The 22,500-nt window shown below is 31.7% G+C and overlaps 1 protein-coding gene across 8 annotated transcripts in view; it reads right to left on the reverse strand.

Annotated features, from left to right (window-relative positions):
• LOC111677151 (AP-1 complex subunit gamma-1) overlaps positions 1-22,500 on the reverse strand; it is a 34,372-nt gene that overhangs the window by 9,787 nt on the left and 2,085 nt on the right. For 3 of the 8 annotated variants that reach the window (XM_046946891.1, XM_046946887.1, XM_046946889.1), the window contains exons 2-13: positions 16,920-16,942; positions 10,322-10,383; positions 7,644-7,785; positions 7,372-7,560; positions 6,926-7,164; positions 5,089-5,165; positions 4,320-4,337; positions 1,154-1,410; positions 715-1,099; positions 423-633; positions 219-357; positions 1-146 (exon numbers count right to left, since the gene is read on the reverse strand). The exon at positions 1-146 is cut by the window's left edge and continues 128 nt beyond it. In XM_046946891.1, coding sequence (XP_046802847.1) covers positions 1-146; positions 219-357; positions 423-633; positions 715-1,099; positions 1,154-1,410; positions 4,320-4,337; positions 5,089-5,165; positions 6,926-7,164; positions 7,372-7,560; positions 7,644-7,785; positions 10,322-10,383; positions 16,920-16,936 — 1,882 coding nt within the window. In that variant the 5' untranslated portion in view covers positions 16,937-16,942. Of the gene's footprint in view, positions 147-218; positions 358-422; positions 634-714; positions 1,100-1,153; positions 1,411-4,319; positions 4,338-5,088; positions 5,166-6,925; positions 7,165-7,371; positions 7,561-7,643; positions 7,786-10,321; positions 10,384-16,919; positions 17,494-19,733; positions 20,045-22,500 lie in introns of those variants that run through there. The other 5 variants (XR_006940304.1, XM_046946886.1, XM_046946890.1 and 2 more) reach the window with 4 other exon arrangements.

The raw sequence follows: 22,500 nt of genomic DNA on the forward strand, positions 1-22,500 counted from the left end.
GACTCACTTGCATGGCTGGCATTTTCTCCAAAAGAGCTGGACGTAAGTGTTTATAAGTGCCAAATAGTTGTGAAAACTCTACACCTCTTTGTTGTAAATCAACATTTAAATGGCTACCAAAGGAAGTGATCAAAGCCTGGACTTCTCTGTAAATTTACATAGAAAAGTACATGATGAAGTGATTCATAAGTAAATATGTATGTATTTTTCAAACTTACTCCACACAACTTTGTAGTCTAGTGCTTAGCTTGGCTAAGGACACTAAAGCGTATTGCTTGCTAGTTATGGAAACTTGAGCAGAAGTTAAAAATTTATGGAACATTGCAATTAATTCACTCTCTGAGGGACGTTCAAATTCTAAAGCATTAACAAATAAAACATTATTTAACATACATTTCCTTAAAGGGAAGATAAAGTCTTACCATCATCATTAGAACTATACATAAACATATCACCATATTCACCAATGGCCCAAACAGCCACCTGCAGTAAAGGTTGTTTATCTTCACAGTGATTGGACACTTGTAAAGATTCCCAAAAACGATTGGTTATATAAGTTTGCTCTAAAGCAGGACTGCTAGAAACAAGTTGTATAGTTGATGAGACCACATCATCACGTACATAATTACCAGCCTAATAAAGAAAAAAGAACGTAAAGAAAAACATTTTTCTTTAAAAAAAAAAGAAAAACTTCAATGAATTCCATTTACTCACCGCTATTAAAACACTTAGCTGTGTATCTAAATGCCATCTTGTATTGGGTGAATAACGTTCAGCTGCTAAAATCATACCCGAACTACATTGAGCTTTAAATTCTGGATCGGCTTTTTCCAAAAACAATAGCAATTCTTTTGTCATCGTACGTATATTTTGGGCATTAATTAAAGCAAATGATAATTCCATAGCACGTTTTCGTATCGATACATCCGGATCCTTGAGGCACTCCAAAATTGTAGTACGATGTCTCTGTACAGCTGAGGTATCAGCATGTACCGTACGCAGTAAAGTATTTAAAGCCACATAACGTATATTTTTATCCGAATTCAATAAGAAACGACCCAATATATTAACAGCCAAAACACGTAAGCCACCCTCGGATCTGCAAAAAGGAAGTTTCTTAAAAATTCCTATATTTTATTTAATCACTACTTACCTTATATCCATTATAGACAATACTGTCTCATACAATATAGTATTGCCCACATTTTTACTTGTCTCTGTATTGGTAGCCACTTGTGCTAATATATCATTCATGGCCTCCGAAGCGTCCGTATCATTGTGTCCCAAAATACGTAATAATCTTAAGATTTTCACTTGTAAAAATGGATCACTTACACCGCTAACATCATGTTCCGGCGAATAGCCACCCAATATAAGATTTTTCAAAATGCGCACCAAATTTGGTACAATCTAAATGAAGACAAAATAAAGGAGTTTATTAGAAAGAAAAAGATGTGTATAAATCTTTAAAAGAAAATGTATTTAAAATTGATTAAACCGTAAAACTAATTCTAAATCAAAAACTCTTAATTTCGACCGTAAATTAATTCATGAATACTACTTGGTCATTTAAAAAAGAGTGTATCTAATACAGAGTGTATATAATACAATAGACTTGTCTATATGCTAGACAATAGACTAGTCTATATATTAGACTATAGACTAGAATATAAACTAGAGACTAGTCTATAGACTAGACAAGAGATAAGTCTATAGACTAGACAAGAGATAACTCTATAGACTAGACAAGAGATAAGTCTATAGACTAGACAAGAGACTAGTCTATAGACTAGACAAGAAACTAGCCTATAGACTAGACAAGAGACTAGTCTATAGACTAGACAAGAGACTAGTCTATAGACTGGACAAGAGACTAGTCTATAGACTAGACAAGAGACTAGTCTATAGACTAGACAAGAGACAAGTCTATAGACTAGACAAGAGACTAGCCTATAGACAAGACAAGAGACTAGCCTATAGACAAGACAAGAGACTAGTCTATAGACTAGCCTATGTACCAGACAAGAGAATAATGTATAGACCAGACAAGAGACTAGTAAATAAACTAGACATTATATTAGTCTATATACTAGACAAGAGACCGGTATATAGTCCAGACAATATACTTGTATACATGCTAGACTAGTCTATATACTAGACAATAGACTTCTCTACAGGTTAGACAATAGACTAGTCTAGACTAAACCATGGACTAATCATAGACTAGGCATTAAACTAGACTATAGATTAGACAATAGACTAGTCTAAAGACAAGACAGTAGACTAGGAACTAGACAAGTCTATAGACTAAACACTAGACAAGTCTAAAGACAAGACAATAGATTAATCTATAGACTAGACAACAGACGTATCTAAAGACTAGACAAAGTACTTGATATAGACTAGAAAATAGACTAGTCATTAGATATAGACTAGATATTTAACTAGTCTGTGGACTTAACAGCCCATCGAACTAGATAATAGACTAGTCTGTGCAGTAAAATGACTAGTCACAGACTAAACAAGAGACAAGTCTAAAGACATGATGAGAGGATAGTCTACAGACTAGTCAAAAAATTATACAGAAGACATATCTATAGAAATGAAATGATACTAGTCTATATTCTAGACTAGACAAAAGACAATGGACTTATCTAGTCTAGGCAATAGACTAGTCTGTAAAGTAAAAAAAAACTAGTCCACAGACTTGAAAGAAGATTAGTCTATAAAAAAAGACAAGTTACTAGTCTATATTTTAAACAAAAGAATTGTCTACAGACTAGACAAGAATAGAAAAACCTATCAAACATGATCCTATTCTATAGAGTATCCCATCACCTAGATAATGGATTAGTCTTTAGACTAAATAATTTCAAGAATATTTTCTTATGCTTTATAGATTAATCTAAAATTAATATATGCATAAAAGGTTTTCATTATAATAGTAATAAAGTTTTTTTTTAATTAAACTGGTGCACTTGGTGAGTTAAAGCAAGATTTATTATATTAGATAAAATCTAATATTTAGAAACAAGTGTAATTTTATGTGAAAATAATGTTTATTAGAAAAGCATGCCAAATTATAAGTAAAATTATTAACAACTTTAATAAGCTATAACTACTTAATAACAGAAAAAATGGAAACAAATTTAAAGAATTAAATCTAATTTATATAAAATCTAATTATTATATAACTAGCTTATTCATAAACATTTATCAAAGGTTCATAAAACAAAACTCTATAGAAGAAATGTTAATTCAAAGAGCTAGTTACGAAGTTAACACTTTTGAGCAGAAATAGATTTAAGAACTAGTTCTATGGAATGTATGCCGAATCTATAATGTTTCTTCAAAATCAGTTCCGAATTTCGAACGTCAAAAATGAACGACTGTAGTTAAATCTGTATTACCGATTGTTGCCAGATCTATTTTTAAGTCTATAGTTCTGTCTATAATCGTATTTATAGTTTCGACTAGATTCTAGTTTATAGTTTCGACTAGAGTCGAGTCTTAAGTCTTAAGCCCAGACTAGTGTCGAGTCTATAGTACAGATTAGAGTCGAGGGTATAGTCTAGAGTAGAGTTTAGTTGAGTCGAGGAGATAGACTAAACTAGAGCCAAGTCTATAGTATTGGTAAGAATTAAGTCTACAGTCTAGACTAGTGTCGAGTCTTTAGTTTAGAGGCGACGCTATAGTCTTGACTAGAGTCGAGTCAAGTCTAATCGAGAGTCGAGTCTACTGTCTAGACCAGAGCCCAGTCTAGACTAGTGTCGAGTCTCTATTCTAGAGGCGAGGCTATAGTCTTGACTAGAGTCGTGTCAAGTATATTCGAGATTCGAGTCTACTGTCTATACCAGAGCCCTGTCTCTAGCATAGAGGAGAGTCGAGGCTACAGTCTACACTAGAGTCAAGTGTATAATCTAGGCTTGAGTCATATCTACAGTTTGGACTTAAGTCGAGCCTATAGTTTATACTAAAGTCGAGTTAATAGTCTATATAATAGTCGAGTCTATAAACTAAAGTTGAGTTTATAGTCCTGACTGCAGTTAAAACTCTAATCAAAATTCTTAAATTACACCTAACAGTGCCATTTTCTAAAATCAAACTTTAAAAATTTAAAAATAAAAATATCAAACTCTAAGAAATCTTTAAATTTAAAAAAAAATTATATAAAACTAATCAGGCAACATACTTCTATTTAAAAAAAGAAAAACTAGTAAATTAAAATGTGCCGCAAGAAAAATAAACGTAAGTAAATAGAAACGAAATGTAACGACCAAGAGCTTCGAAACAAAAACATTTTACATCATATTCATTACCTCTCGATTTCCGCTATCCTGGCAAGCAAATTACAATTAAAATGTTTACGTATATGGTTTTGTTGTTGTTTTGAGTTTTATTGTTTTGTAATTTTATTTTTTTTTTTTAAGGATAAAAAACAATAAATTAGCATTAATTGTTTAGCAATAAGAACATAAAAATATACAAATTATAAAAAATAAAATAAATAACAAAATTTGGCCAAACGCAAAATTATTGAAACAAAAAGCAAACATTTTTTTATATGGAATGCCAATATTTTTGCTGGGAATTAGGAAACAGTTTTGAAGTAGTATTTAAATGTTAGGTGTATTTTTTTTTTGGGAGGTTTTAAATAGTATTCGAAAATATTTTAGTTTTAAACTAACAAATGCCAACATGCCAACACGATGCTTTATTTGTTTAGTTTTATAAAAGATTTTGTTCTTTTTTTATTATAATTTTTATTTTTTTATTATTTATAAAAAAGTTTAAGGAAACATTTCACATTTATAAGTAAAGTTAGAGAGCAGGTGAGCATGTGCTTGGAGTATTTATATCATGTAGTAATAAATATTTAATAAGTATAAAAAATAAGTTAATAATTTATATTACTAGAAGGACGGACATTCGAATTTTTTTTATTTACTTCCATTTATAAGGGAAATGTTTTGTTGAAAATTAACTTTTTTGGTTTATATGTATTTGATGTTTTATATACTAAATACATTTATGCATGGCATGACAAATTTTAAGGTTATAATAAATTTATTTTGATTAAAAACTTACCTTTTTAAAATGCATCAAAGTATCGGCACTGTTTTCACACATTTCTGTTATTAATGTAACACCCGTTATTAGAATACCTAGAAGAAAGAAATGTTTATTAACTTTGGTTCATTAGCAACTTCAGACAAGAGTTTTAACTATGATCAGGATGTTAAATATAGTGCAGACTATAGTCGAATCTACAGTCCTTCTACAGACTATAGTCGAGTCTATACTCCAGACTGTAATCGAGTCTATAGTCCAGACTATAGTCGAGTCTATAGCACAGATTATAGCACAGACTTTAGTCGAGTCTATAGTTCAGACTATAGTCGAGTCTATAGTACAGACTATAGTCGAGTCTATAGTCTAGACTATAGTCGAGTCTATAGTCCAGACTATAGTCGAGCCTATAGTCCAGACTATAGTCGAGCCTATAGTCCAGACTATAGTTGAGTCTATAGTCCAGACTATAGTCAAGTCTATAGTCCAGACTATAGTCGAGTCTATAGTTCAGAATATAGTCGAGTATACAGCCAGACTGTAATTAGACAATAATCGAGTCTGAAGTCCAGACTATAGTCGAGTCTATAGTCCAGACTATAGTCGAGTCTATAGACCAGACTATATTCGAGTCTATAGTCCAGACTATAGTCGAGTCTGTAGCCCAGACTATAGTCGAGTCAATAGTCCAAACAATAGTCGAGTCTAAAGTTCAGACTATAGTCGAGTCTATAGTCCAGACTATAGTCGAGTCTATAGTCCAGACTGTAGTCGAGTCTATAGTCCAGAATATAGTCGAGTCTATAGTCCAGACTATAGTCGAGTCTATAGTCCAGACTATAGTCGAGTCTATAGTCCAGACTATAGTCGAGTCTATAGTCCAGACAGTAGTCGAGTCTAAAGTTCAGACTATAGTCGAGTCTAAAGTTCAGACTATAGTCGAGTCTATAGTCCAGACTATAGTCGAGTCTATAGTCTAGACTACAGTCGAGTCTATAGACCAGACTACAGTAGAGTCTATAGTCCAGACTATAGTCGAGTCTATAATCCAGACTATAGTCGAGTCTAAAGTCCGCACTATAGTCGAGTCTATAGTCCAGATTTCAGTCGAGTCTAATATTCAGAGTCTTGACTATAGTCCAGCCTAGAGTCTTCACTGTAACACGATCTATAGTTTACACTGATCTTAAATATAGTTGTGTTAACAGACCAGAGCCTCAATTATATGCAGTTGAGCCTTCACCTCATCGAGTGTCTATACTATTGTTAAGAAATAAAATGTCGTATTTATAGTGAGTCTATAGTGGAGTCTATTGTTCAGCCTATAATCGAGTCAATAGTCCAAACTATATTCCAGTCTATACCCCACATTTTTGCAATTCTATATTCCAGACTATTGTCCACGAGTCTTAACTATTGTCGTGTCTATAGACCAGAGTAGTGAAACTACATGTAGTTGAGCCTAAATACCATACACGAGTCCAGACTATAGCGGATTGTATTACCTAGACTTGAGTCCTGATTGCAGTCTGTCAATACTTTATTCTATAACCAAGTCTTTAATCCAAACTACTGACTATAGTTATTATATAATAAAGCAAACTTCTTGTTCCTATTATTATTTTCCTACATTGAAATTCAATTTAAATATTACACAATTTTTAAAGAAAAACTAACAAGAAATCATTTTTAAATTCATATACGTAAATATTTTACTAAAACAACTGTGATCTGCATGTTTTAGCGTAATCAACTTCAAAATGTTTTAAACAGAACTAGGCATTCAAAAACTTTAAAAAAACTTCATAGTAAAACAAACAAACAAAAAAATGCTAAAAAGAAAATGCCAACTTACCATGATTTTTCTCACTCAACAGCGAACGAGTGGCCGGTAAGAAAATTTCCATTAATTCTGGTACGCGGCGTATAACACGAAAAGCACAAAGGATGGCTTTTTTGCGTATATAAGTATTTGGTGATTTCATAAGACGCTCCACTTCGCTGGCTAAATCACGTGCCATTTCAGGTGAGGCAATGGCACCCAGGGTGCACAAAGCCAAACCCACAACAAATTGTGTTGAACTATTTAAATCACTGTTGATTTATGATGTTCAGTATAGTTTGTGTTGTGCGTTGCGTTGGTTGAAAATAGAAAAAAAAACAAGAATACATTTTCTTAATTAAAAATTATTAAAAACACTAGGAAAAAACGATTAATCGTTATTAAAACAGCCTGTTGCTAAAGTAACAACAGACCTACACAATTTTCCATTCTTTCTCTCTCTCTATAGCGTTACCTACTTTTTCAAACAATTTGTTATTAATAAATGAACATCTTGACGTTCGTCTAACAGCAGCATGGCTCCCAAGTAACCAATACGTTTATCTGTAAAACGTGTACTGGCTGTCAATTTTAAACATTCCAATTGCCCAAAGTGTGCCGGATAACCCAACATGTGTATGTATAATAATTTGGCAATATTGCGACATCTGTAAAGAAATAAAATAAAACAATTTCATTTGTATCTTCGTTTAAAGCTACATTTACAATCTAATCTTGTCTCTGTACTAACCTCCATACGGGATCCTCTTCTCGAAAAGTAGTGCGTATGTAGGCACATTCTTTATTAACAACAGCACGTTCTTCTGCAGCTGTACGAGCAGCACGTATCTGTCTTATGAGATCTCTTAAACGTGTAGGTGTAGGCATCCTCACTAATATAGGAAAACGAAAAGAAAAAAAAGAAACACAAACAAACATACATATGATATTATAAAGGAGGAAGATAAACAGACATTAAACAAAAAAAAAATTATGTAAATTAGGTTTTATTTCGCTGTGTTGCAAATAGGGTTTCCAAGTTTTCAGTTGCGCTTTTTTAAGAAGTCAAGAAAACCGCTAATTTTTTTTTTTGACGCATTTATAGTGAAAATCGTAATTTTATGATAAATCGGACTATAGTTCAGTCTATCAACTTCAGTTCAGCCCAGACTATAGTACAGTCAAAAGTCTGGACTGTAGTACAGTATATATTCTGGAATACACTCTAGTCTATTGTACAAACTATAGTCCAGACTAAAATCTAATCTATGATCCAGACTACAATCCAGTAATTAGTCCAGACTGTAATCGAGTCTATAGTCTAGATTAAAGTCCAATCTATAGTTCAAATTATAGTACAGTCTATAGTCCAGACTATAGTCCAGTCTATTGTGCAGACTATAGTTCAGTCTATAGTCCAGACTATAGCCCAGTCTATAGTCCCGACTATAGTCCAGACTATAATATAGTCTATAGTTTAGACTATAATCCAGTGTATAGTTCCGACTATAAACCAGTGTATAGTCCAGACAGTAATTGAGTCTATAGTCAAGACTATAGTCCAGTCTACAGTCCAGACTATAGTCTAATCTTAAGTCTATATTATAGTCCAGTATTACGTCCAGACTGTACTACAGTCCAGACTATAGTTCTGTCTGTAGTCCAGATTATAGTCCAGTCTATAATCCAGACTATAGTGCAGTCTATAGTCTGGAACATAGACTGAACTATAGTATATAGTTCAGACTATAGTACAGTATATAGTTCACACTATATTCCAGAAAATAGTCCAGTCTATAGTCCAGACTATAGTCTAAGCTATAGTCCAAACTATAGTGCAGACTAACGTCCAGACTATACTTCAGTGTATAGTCTAGACTATAGTACTGTATATAGTCTAGACTATAGTACTGTATATAGTCCAGTCTACAATCTAGACTAAAGTCCAGACTATAGTGCTGACTATATTACAGTCAAAAGTTTGGGCTGTAGTACAGTCTAGACTATAGTACTGTATATAGTCCAGTCTATAATCTAGACTAAAGTCCAGACTATAGTGCTGACTATATTACAGTCAAAAGTTTGGGCTGTAGTACTGTCTGTAGCACAGACTATAGTACAGTCTATTGTACAGGCCATAGTACGGTCTATCATATAGACTATGGTCCAAACTGTCATCCAGACTATAGCCCAAACTATTCCAGAGTAAATTCCAAACTAAAGTAGTTTTCATAGTCCAAACTTTAGTCGATTCCAATATATATTCAAGTTTTAAGTCGATTCCATAGTTCAGACTATAGTGAAGTCTATAGTATAGAAGTCTATAGTCCATTCTATAGCCTAGAAAAAAAGTCGAATCTATAGGCCAGAGTCTATAGTCCAGATTAGATTCAAGTCTTTAGTCCTGATTATATTCGAGTTTACAGTTCAGACTATAGTCGAGTCTAAAGCCGATCCTATAGTCCAAACTAAAAAGTCTGCTGTTTAGGCTTAAGTCTATACTCGAATCTATCATCTATAAAGTAGTCGAATATATAGTCCATATTATATTCCAGTCTTTAGCTCAAATTATAATATTAACCTATACATTTAAATTACTACTAAATGTTTGTTGGGTTATTACATTTATGTCAACGTTTTTCCACTAAATAAACATCTGTGAGTAACATTATTGTTATGTCTCTTTTCAAATGAACTGGAGTATATGTTAATTCCATTGTCACCTAATCTCAAAGCAACAGTTTATCAAACAGCTGTTTTTTCTTTTGGAAACCCTTAAAGCAACAATACTACTACCTATTATGTGAACAAGTTTATGTGTTTTAGAGCGTTTGTAAATAAAAAGAAAAATGGCAAATTGTGGCAAAAGGCGAGGGAAAAATAAAGTGCAATAGACATCGGTCGTCGTCATTTGTAGTTTTTTTTTTATTTTCATTCAAAGACCCATTGCATATTTATAAATTGTCTTTATGGCTGTAATGGTTGGTGGGTGTTGGAAGATTAATGTGTGTAGCAGCAAGCAGACACGACTTTTCTTTTTAGTTTTTTTCTTGTTCTTTTTACGTTTACAGCTGGCTGAGTGCATTGTGGGAGATGATGATGCTGATTGTTGATTGCATTTACTACCACTCTCTTCTATTTAAAATGTAAATTTTATTTAAAATCCTGTATTTTTTCTAAGAGTGTTAATTAATGCTTACAAACATTCTGCATATTACTCAATTAGTAGAGAAACTGCCATTTTGCTTTGCCAAAAAAAAAAAATAATAAAAAACACCCGTCAAATACAAACAATTTTGGAAAAGAAAAAAAAATAATTAACATAAAGAAATTTATAAACAATAAAATAAAAACAAAAAATTTTAAACAAAGTACCGAGAAAAGAACGCTTTTGTTGTTTTGTTGTTTTTTATTTAACGGCTCACTTACCTCTTTCAACAGCCTCTGAGAAAGCTTGCCTTATGGTGGCCATATTAAAGGCTGGATTAAATCTGTAAGTAAAGTGGTGGAATGGGGAGAAAGAAGAAAATACCACGTAACCCAAATAAAAGCAAAAGGGGCACGTGATAAACAAAAAATACACACGATTAGTAAAAGGGTTGTTTATTCTAGTGGCAAAAATAGTAAAAAAAGAAATGCATGCAAATAAAATAATTTATAACACTTAAGTGTTGCACATTAAGGCATTTTTAAGGTAATTTAAAATTAATGTAAAATAACATAAAGCTTAAATAATTTAAATAATTAAAAAAGAACTTAAATATTATATAAGTCAAATGAAAAGTAAATAAAGAGTAGAATTGGATTTTAAATTGAGAAAGATTTCAAATTAAATCAAATATCACCTGATATGGATAATAACCAGGGAAACCAAAATATGCAAATGCATGTTTTTTGTGGTGCGTCGTATGGACTCATGGATAAGATATTTACACGTTTCAGACCAATTTGAGAATTTTGACATCGATTTGTTAGAGCATATTTTTGCATATTTTACCCATATTTAAGGCATATTTTCGAGTTTTTAGAGCATATTTTACTCTTTTAGTGCATATTTTGATGTTTTCACTTTTTTCGTTTTTATACATTTTTAATTTTCTTTTCAATACTTTATTTAAAAAAAAAATTTAAATCGGACATAAAACCGATTACTTTTGATTTCATGAGACCAATCCATTTTTATAGTTTAAAAAACTAATTATTGGAATTTATGACAATACCGAGTTTAAAAGCTATTAATACAATTGGAAGAAATGTGTCAAACTTTGTCGTTTGAAATATGTTTTTTGGGGACCAAATGGTTTCATGTTATTTATTGGTTATCTGAACGTAAAACGGAATTCTATTATACTAGTTCTTCAAACTATGAGATGAAACATTTATAAAAAAATGTTGTAGGATATAGAATATGACATTAAACATTTATTATTTCATTACAATTTCAATCTTTTTGAGCTTTTCAATGTTAAAAAATAATAAAAAATTTTATTTTTGAAGCATATATTTTAAATTTTAAGAGCATATTTTGAGTTTTTTACGGCATATTTAAAGCGCTTAAAATACTTTTTTTAGAGCATGTTTTCGGTTTCCCTGATAATAACTTATTTAACTTAAAAAAAAATAAAGCTTATTGGGTGTAAGACACTCTGGGTTAGGTTAGTTTGTTATTACAAAACATCTCTATAAGATCCCTGAAAACACACAGTTATGAAAATTCTAAAAAAAATACTTAAAATATCTGGGGCGTGACATATGACTTAAAGACGTGATACACGGTTGTCAGATCTTACAACCTTGTCAGCAAAATGTTCAGAAAATGTTTAACAATCAAGTCTGAACGAACAGTTTTTCGTTTGCAACGTTGTCAGAAAAAGCATTACTGACAATATTGGAAGACAAAATTTGTAAGTTTACACTGTTATTAGACATTTTCTGGATATTTTTCTGCCAACGTTGTAAGATCATACATAGCATTAGTTTAACCTCTTAGCAAATATTTACTACTGCATCTGCAAACCATTCTTTGATAATTAATTCTCAGTGTTAAACCAATACGATTCATCCTGCTTAATAAAACGCACAAGGAATACTCTAATGTCTCTGACGAATGTGGATTCGTGTAAGCTATACTATTATTTCTAAAAGGAGCTGCTAAGTGCAATCAATGTTGACTCAAACTTGACACCCGAATAGAGTTCCATGTAATGGTACATAAACAAAGACTAAAGTATCCTATGAGACAATCAATAATGTCTATACGTCAACAAATTTATAAAATAGTGCAACATTTCACAGTAGGACCCAGTATGCTCCAAATCCCGTATGAACGAAATACATCAATTCTTCACTGCACGTAACCTGCAAATATCACCAGCAAAGTCGTCAGCAACACTCTTTACCATCTGGACGAAGGAAGAAAATTAAACCCTTGGCAACGTAGTCGATGGAGCTCAAATTCCGATCGTGCGGGGTCACATATGACACTTTATTCTATATCAGAAAACGACACTATTATTAGTGCTAGTCAGTGATTAATAACGTTGCTTTAGTGTGATGACCTTTGCTCCGTGATACACAGTAGAGAAACATTCAAAGCTGCCTAAGGTCTGTAACGGGCTGTTTACAAAATACCTCGAAACATCATCTGTATGTGAAAAAGAAGGATTTCCCAGTCAAGGAACACAATGTAATGTTGACTAAGTAGTTCCTCCAGGGATATTACGGGAAATGTCATCCTTAATTTAACTTGAGGCACATCAGGGAGGAAGTGCTCGATAAAAGCAGCTTTGAACGTCATTCATAGAGGCGTCATTAATACCGCGGTCGCATGATACCGCATGAACGTCGTACATGGAGGGCGCCCACCGCCCCTAGCAGACCAAGAAGAAAACCTGTCGCGGAAAACAAGAGTAGTTCTGACACATCGCGATGAAGCTGTTCACACATAGACCGCGATTGAATGTTCTGCATGTGATCAAGGTCCCCACAATACTCAATTGCTCAGTCAATCCTATTTCTCTCTGTCCAATGGACACATCCAGTTGTTGTAACACTATTTTTAGGCTGAGACAATGATGTGAAACCCCCTACTAGATCATTGTATAGTTTTAGTTATTTCAACAATAGGACTCTCCAGCTTTCTAAATCATGAAATGATAGGAACTTAGTACTTCACTATCAAGTGAATAGACTGATAACTTTGCTATTACGCTCTCCAAGAAAATATCCTCAACTTCCACTGTCAATGTCCCGCCCTTGCGGTAGACAGACATAAGACGCTATGCATGCTGTATTTGCAGGATTTTATGGATTTATACAAGAACAATATGGGAAAGATAAACTCCCATCTTGTTACGGCAAAATCAAATGGATTGGATACATGTTTATTAAAAGTCTTCAATGTGATAAACCAAAATGCATTCCCAGTATGTAAGCATAAAGACAATCTACTGATCCAACCTACCTTAACACTGTAATGGTCAATTTAAGATTAAGCTCTATTTTAAACTAGATTTTTGAATCTGTTTCATTGGTAAATTGAAAGTTTTAAATACAAATCCCACTTTTGCACAAATTAAACGCAACAGACAATTAAAATCTTTAATAAATTTAACCCAAATCAAGTTTCTCTATTTTCTTCACAGTAATTAAAAAAAACTGAACCATAGACTTCTGTTAAAGTCACAATTAATTGTTGTATATATTCTTAAATAACAAACGACGATAAGAATATAAAACAAAACAAAAAACAAGATATAAATTTAACTTAAATTACAGTTTTATATGCAAAGTAACTAAATGCCAGAATAATTTAAATATATTACATGTTACACTTAATGGAAAAAGTGTGCGTACAAAAAACTTACTTGTTTTTAATTATTTGATTAACACTAATTGATTTTTTGCAAAAAAAACGAACATTTTGTTGGACCTCAGTTAGTATGAGTTATATTTTTAATATAATGTTCATTATATTCCTCATACGTATTAATTCTAACACTATTTACATTTGAAATTTATCTCATGGTGGGTGAGTAAAAAGTTAACAACTCTCCACTGCCCCTTTGTGTATCTTACACGCAGGTTGCAGTTTTTGTACATAGCTGTACCGGTCCATGTACAAGCACTTTGCTCAAATACACGAGCTATCGAATCTCATAGATACTCAAGTTTTGGAAAGACAGGTGTCATCTACCTCGATATAATGTCGACCAACCACACTACCATGGCTCTGTTGTTTCGGCAACAGCACCTAGAGGGACGTAACACGTTCCCATGACAATTGGATCTTCGCTCCGGAACGACCCGAGTCATACTCGGCCAAAGATTGTCAACCCAGCGACAGCTGTATCAACCGAAAGTTTTTTCCCAGGAAAGAACTATCGGCCACAGTCGAGCTGTTACAACAACAACGTAATTGGTAGTCCGAAACACGGATCATTTAGACTTTATTTCAGTAGTCACAAAGACCCAATGTGATAAGTTGAGCATACACTCAACCATGTAGGAAAATCGCCAAATAAATCATAGAGAGGTTACTTCGGGAACCTCAACCAACTGACCAGCCAAAACATAATCCTGCGACAACTTGCCAACCGTAGTACCAGATTATGTGATGCTCTGGTTCGATCTCTTTTCAATTTATGCAAGGACTAGGTCAGGAAGTAAATTGTCAACACCTATTAATAGTCCCGGAAGACCACAGGTATTGTTAGCACCTATCTACCCCCAGATTGCAATACACCATAATTTGACACTCAAGGAAACATGCCCAGGGGCAGGGTGCAACATGATATGGTAAATTGTCTGCTAAACTCTAAATGACCAATTATTGCTACATTTAGAATGCTGAAGATCCTGTAACCGACATGCAACATAAGTTTTTCAGTAGCTAATCTACGAAACAATGTAACAGAATTCGACTTCTGCAGACATTATCATGTGAGAGAGGAAAATTACATTCGCCTTCTGTGTCAATGTCCGGCCGTTGCGGAAGACAGACACAAGACGCTAATAATGCTGTTTTTGCATGATTTAAAGGATTTATACAAGGAGAATATGCAACCAGTTATGTTAAATTGTCTGGTGGGTTACTAAAAGAATGTGTCTCTCTTGGCATTACTTGTGCCATTATTAACAAGCAAACAGTAGGAGGTGTGAGTGCTAGGAATCTACTAAAAGTCTATCACACAAAAATTGTATGCGAAGTAGGTCCACTTGATTGTACTAGCTATATATGTGAAATTACATAACAAACCCCAGATGCCGATAATAAAATACCCCTTTAGACTCCCAGACGACTGTAGCAGATCATGGACAAATTAGCTAGGTTATGTTCGTACCTTTACAAAGTTGATGGAAATAGAGGAGTGAAACAAACTATTAGAAACTATAAAATCATTAACTAGTCCAGGAATAGAGTACAATGGATTGTTAAATATCAAAAGCTTTTTGAACAAGACTTTATGTGAATGTTTTCAAGAAACTTATAGGACTGGATTCCTGCAAGAATCCAAAACGGGGGTTTGTTCAATTAGGGCCTTTGTTAGTATGTGGAACACAAATAGAATTACAGCTTCAGCTTTATCAACCGAAAGTTGTTATTTCCCAGGGAAAAACATCCATTCTCAACAACAACTATTGAAGGATATGTAAAGATACAATCCATCATGGTTTTATCAGGGGAACTGGTAAATTTATTTCTATTATATTTTATAGGGCGACTCTAATTCATTCACAGTTATTGTTCTCTTTAGGCAATCGATTCGGTTAATGACGCCTATAGTCGATGAAAACGAGCGCTCATTCTTTATAGTGATGGCACATGAAGATCATAATATGCCGTCAAATATGACTAAACCTACCCAGTAAAAACTTTCATTACCGCGTAAGAAGTTAAAATGCTAAAATTTACTTACACAATAGCATTTTAAGTCATTATTTTAACACGGTGATGTCATTGGAGGCAAGTGCTTACCACAAACGATTACAAGTAATTAGAAAAAGTAATCATTATAAATCACAAGAATAGACGTATACAGCATCAGTATCTTCACTAGCACGATGGCTAATGAAATAGAAAGTATTTATATAACACGTTATTAGTAACACCTTAGTAGACTACTTCTATGTAATCCAGATCATATGTAGTAGTCATTGAAAAGTATGTTGTTAGGTAAGTAAGTACAATTGAAAGCCATTACCCAGTTTTTGCTGGGTTTTATATGTATATGGCATGGGGGTAATGACAAAGTCAAAAGTTTTACACCATTATGACTTTACTTATAGCCAAAAGTTTTACTTAACTGTAACTTTAATTTTGATAACAAATTTACAAGTTTGACTGAATCGTGATTCTATTTAAAAACAAAAGCTTAACTTAATTGAGGCTCCATTTAAAAGGCAAACTTTATTTTAATCGTTAGTATATTTGATAAAAAGTTTAACTTTATAGTGGTATTTTCAGAAATGTAGAATGTGATATTCTACCTTTTAATCCGACATAATAACGAATACTGCGTTATTAGTTTCGTGATCATGTGTACTTTTTAAAGGATTTCAACATTTTTAAAAAAGGTATATTTAAAACAAATATTTTAAAATGCTTCAACTGATCAAACAATGCAAAATTTGATGTCAAGCTAACAAGAAGAATTGTAAATTATTTTTTTGTTATTTCTATTTCATTCCGTCAGAATCGGTGTTCTACATCTAGCACAATTATGGACAATTTTGAATCCAAAAGTTTTATTAAATTAAGGTTCTTTATAAGAACCAAACATTCTTTGTCTCTTCATGTGTTTAATTACCTAATTTGAGTGAAGCCTAGTTTAACTGAGTAGTAAGAAACCCGCCCTAAGTGCTTAAACCTAAATTAAGCTTAATTTTATATAATACAAATAAATAAATAGTAAGTAAAAAAAATTATAAATTAAAAGGTAAATAAATAATGAAAAAATAAGTTATTAATTAATAATAAAATAAATAATAACAATTAAAAATATTTAGAAAAAGCAGTAACATTTACCCATGCTCCGAATTCATATTGAGCTGTTTTTATATTTCAATATTTGTATTCAATGATGATGACGGTTGTGGTGGCGTAGATATAATTATGATGAGATTTTGTAGCAAACCGCAAACACAAGACGTGAAGAAAGAGGAGTTAATGTAGTTTGAGGGAAAAGACGTAGAGATTTTGAGTGAGTAAGAGTAGTAGTAATTAGTTATAAAGTATCAATGAATCACTTAACCGACTAACTGACTGAGTTACTCTTCTTGTTATTGCTGCTGTTTGTTGTTAACACTTTTTATTTTATTATTTTTTTTTTCTTATTTTGTTCTGGATATTAAGAAAAATGTATATATATTTATTGTTATTTGTAAGCTTAATACGTAATTGCTAAAGACTCAGCTGTAGATCAATACGTTTGTAAGTGAGTTTGAAATTTCGAACAATGTAATGTTTTTACGTTACTGAGAACTCAGACGTGTTTAAAAAGTTAAAATTCAAATGGCAAGTACATGTATGTTAAGTATTTATGTTTTTATATCTCATGTAAACTATATGTTTCAATAGTTTTATATGTTAAAGCTGTTTTTGTCTTTAGTTAAGGGTTTTGCTGACTTGTTGTTTTTATATTATATAATTTAAAACTTTATTTATAGATTCAGTTCTCTAAGATTTCATAATTTAATTCTCACTTTTATTTATACAAACATGACGAAGTATATAATTATTTAATATTTTTTAACGTTATTTTTTAACGATATTTTGAAGTATACATTCACACGCACACATATACAGTCTGAGTCAGGCATGGGAAATTCTATAGTATATAGTCTAATCTATAGTCTAGTCTATAGTCTAGTCTATAGTCTAGTCTATAGTCTAGTCTATAGTCTAGTCTATAGTCTAGTCTATAGTCTAGTCTATAGTCTAGTCTATAGTCTAGTCTATAGTCTAGTCTATAGTCTAGTCTATAGTCTAGTCTATAGTCTAGTCTATAGTCTAGTCTAGCCTATAGTCTAGTCTATAGTCTAGTCTATAGTCTAGTCTATAGTCTAGTCTATAGTCTGGTTTCTAGTCTAGTTTTTAGTCTAGTCCAAAAACTTGTCTAGCGTTATCTAGCAGTCTAGCCGAAAATTAGTTTAGTACTTTAGTAATTAAATATGATTCTTCTTAATTAGTACTAAATATTTCAAAATTTCACTTTTCCATGCCTGGTCTGAGTAGGCACTACAACTATAAGATTAAGTTGTAGTTTCACAAAAGATAAATACAAAACCCATACAATATTTTACTTTAGCTAAGCCCTTAAAAAAATTAACATATGTATGTACATCCATCCATACAATTAATATAGTTGTTACTGAGACGACGTCAAGATGAAAATGTGTTTTTTTTTTTTTTTTTGTAAAGTCACATACAAGTTTATTTAATTAAATTGCATTATAAAAGATATTTGAAAATATTGCATAAAATCAGACATGATTTTTTTTTAGGTATAAAAACAAAATAAACAATAATTAATAAAGGGACTAATTAAAAATCAATAAATTAAATATTGAAACTATTGAAATGTAATTGTAAACAATGAATGTTTGAAATTATTTAGTACATTAAATGAACATTAAACAATTCTTAAAGGCTTTATTTTACGAGTGTTATTACTTTTCTTTTCTATTTTTGTTTAGTTCATTTTCATTATACTGCTTAAACTAGCAAATGTACAGTTCAAATTATTAATATTGTTCTTAGAGCAAAAATAACAAAAATTTGTTCACCAATAAATAACAATTTAAAATTTAGTCTCTATTTTGAATATAATGAAGTTATTTAATTATAGAACTAAATTCATAAATTTTTGTAATCTGCTTGTACACAAATAAATTTGCGAAAAAAAGACTGGAAATTCACAAATGCATGTTTGCAAAAGGCCCACACCTCCACAAGAAGTACGCTGGCATAAATAAAATTAGAAGAAATTAAATACAAGTAAGAAAGTATTGCTAAGCAAAACCGACTATAAGAAATCCTATAATTTCTAACACTGTTGGAAAATATTTTTAAGATTAAAATGATAACCGGAAGATATGTTTTTATGGCAAACTATATTTTAAAACATTTAGGGTAATTAACATGCAGTCTCAGAAGGATGTGTTTATGAATTTAACAAATTTCGGAAGGACATTTAAGCGGCCGTTAGGAGAAATATTTGGCTGTGGTTACAGAAGAAGATCTATGTGAAAATTGCATCATACATCTTTCTTACAAGAAAAATTTGGTAAGAACACAGGTCTAAACTTTATGTTTTATATGTGAAACCAAAACACAATTTGTGAAACCAATATAAAATTTATAAAAAACGTTAATCCTACTCAATATAACGCTGTAGGGCATACACACGTTGAAGGCCTGAAATGCTAGTGTGTGTAGGTTTAATGTTGATTCTGCCAATATTCCATGTAATTTGTTGCAATGTTAGTTTGCACACATTTATAAATTTAGGCTTCTTTCAATAGTTTACACTTTTTACATTGGTTTTACATGTATCTTTATTCTTTTATAAGTTTTTGTTGTATTGAATTTCATTCTTAAGCCACTTAATAAAACTGTATTAACAATTTAATAATAGTATCTAGTATTAAACAACAAAAACACAAAAGCAATAGTATTAGTCGAAGAGGTCAATTTGTATGTTTCCGTACATCCATCCGTTCGTCTGTCTGTCTCACTATGGCTTTTTCCTGTTCAAGTATAACATTGAACCAAACAGCCAACATTTATTCATTCATCCATTACAATTCCATATTATAAAATAAGGTTTAATTTGTTCACCTTTTCAACACACAGGCACAGACACACAACACAAAATATAAAGAAAATTTATAATAAATATCGGTAGCAGCAAGTAGTAAAGAGAAATTTCCAAAAGGTTAATGCAGAACTAAAACAAAAACTAATTGATTTGATTGATTAAACATTTTTGTAGAACATCAACGTTTTAATGTTTTTTTTTTCGTTTGGTACGTGCCACACATAATTTTTACTTCATTTTATTCGCTTGTTTTTAGTATTTTAAGAATTGTTTTTTTTATTATTTCATTTCATTTTGTTTTTTTCACTTTACTTTGCATTTGTTAATTGTTAATAGCCGTGATATGACAATTACTAACTAGTTACTACCTAAAAACTGTTTTCTCATTGTTGGCCAAAACGACGACACAACAACAACTCTGACACATCTGTATTTGACAGCTACACAGAGAGTTAATGGAGAGTTTATGCAATGCTTGGTAATGGTGAGGTTGCCACAGGGTTTTAAAGAATTTATTGCTAATTAACGAGGGTATTTAGAAAAATTACAATAAAATGCTAAAGTTTATTGTTTTTACAACTTTATTTGCTTGAATATAAAAAATTTCATACATATAGACTACACCACTATAATGGTTCGGGTATTATAAGTTTGTGCTGATGTTGGAGAGACTTAAATTTGGATCCTATACCTATCGTAAACATTTTTTGTCGGCCACGCCTACTTTAGGGTGGGCGGGCCTGTAAAGTTCGATATATATATATCAAATTAAAGGTATTTCAAAGTCCTTTCTAATGATATGTAACATGATATACAAAAAAGAACCCATTATAGGTTAATTTTGGGAAACATAATTTTTGACCCGATATTTTTGAGGTTTATCTAACAAATCGGGAAAAAATCCTTTATAGGTAAGTATATAAATTAGATTGTTTAAAAGCCAAGATATTGAGGTTTTTATTAAGGTATAATATGTGTTTGTAAGTATTATAGTTCCTGAGATATTAATAATTTAATTATGATTTTGCTATTAAGAAAAAAAAAAACGTATGTATACTAATCTTTATTAAGCGAAGCCGGTGTTAAACATACCATAAGGAGGAGGATACATACCATAAGGAGGAGGATAGAGGAGAAAAACGTTGCGCCCGGCCGTAGGCCGGCTATTCAGAAAATCTTTTTTAAGCGAAGCCGGTGTTGGACATACACAAACATACAAATGTTGGCCTCTCACGAGGAACTATTTTATTCATCAGGGGAATCTGACAACTCTGATGATATGTAAATTAAATTATAAAAAAATGGTATTTGAAATCAAATATCTCTTTCATTTGATTAGATACAGAAATGATTTATACCTTAAATAAAAGCTTAATTCATTGGCTAATAATATATAAAAATTTATAGTAAAATTATACAGACATTTTGTCCGATTTCTTTTAGATGAAAAAAAGTCGGGTCAAAATATATATTTTCCGAGAAATGCCCATAGTCGGTCCATATTTTAGCATCATGTTATATATTATTGGAAAGGTATTTTCAATACCTTTAATTTGATTGTATTGTATTTGATTTTTATAGTAAACAAAACAGTTTTCGAGATATTCACAAAAATGTATTAAACTTTGGAGACCCCCCCCCCCCAACTCGAAAGTAGGCGTGGCCGACAAAAAAATTTATATCTTTTATCGTCTCGAAACGCTCTATATTGTTTTTTTTTTTGACTTTTGGTCGATAACTAATTCCAAGTTTATTTCAGTATTTTTGGTTTCAAGAATTTCCTGTATGCACTTTACTGCTCCATTCTTTACACATTTTTGCCTATTGCCTAATTTATGGACTAACCTATGAACTTGTTTATTGACTACTGAATGTAGTTGGATAAGCTCGATCAGAGTATAAAACTTTTTATATAGACTGATTGCATTCTTAGATCAAGCAAAGCAAACTCTTCGATATTATAAACTATACATTTTTAATCTACCCTCGTGTACAAACACGATACGATTGACAGCATTCTACACAAATAATTGTATTTGTTTTGTTAACTCTACACAACAAATATTTGTAAAAGCTACGAATCGGTAGGTATTTGCACACTCGATGAACTAAATATTAACTTATGTTTGTTGTTAATTAAATATTAGTCATCTCAAGCACGATCAATGTTATTCATTATTCTATTTTCTTTTAATTTTGTATACGTACAACGAAATAAAGAAAACCGCCTCTTAAATGCAATTTAAGTCTCCAAATTTACAATTTAAATGACATTGTTGAAAGTAGAAAGAGAAGATAAAAAAAATACAAAATATTATAAGAACAAATAAAACAAAACAAACTGATGATGACAACAACAGCAGCAACTACAAGAACAATAAACAGCAGCAGCAAAAAACACACAGGGGTAATTGGTCAAAAAGAGGAAGGAAAACAAACTTAAATAGAAAAAAAACATTTCGAAAAACGACAAAAATTGGTCAAGTGTGAAATGAAGAAGAAAAAAAAACGTCTAAAGAGAGGTACTGCGCAAGTAAAAAATGGCAGGATAATGGTAAAATAAGTACTTTTTCAAAAAGTATGTTGTTAAGGAAGGAAACATAAGGCGGGCTATTAGGTGGAAGAACTTGTAAAAATTGTTTTGTTTGGACAACAACCAAAAGAAATTTAAAACAAAAAGAAAAAAACATGACAGGTGTTCAAATAAGTTTTTAATGTAAGGGAATTTAAAAAAATGTTAAAGGGGAAATTGTAATATAATTCTAAACATATTTTCGTCTTCTTTCG

Source organism: Lucilia cuprina, chromosome 3 (assembly GCF_022045245.1).
Source record: "Lucilia cuprina isolate Lc7/37 chromosome 3, ASM2204524v1, whole genome shotgun sequence".
NCBI classification, from domain to species: Eukaryota; Metazoa; Arthropoda; class Insecta; order Diptera; family Calliphoridae; genus Lucilia; species Lucilia cuprina.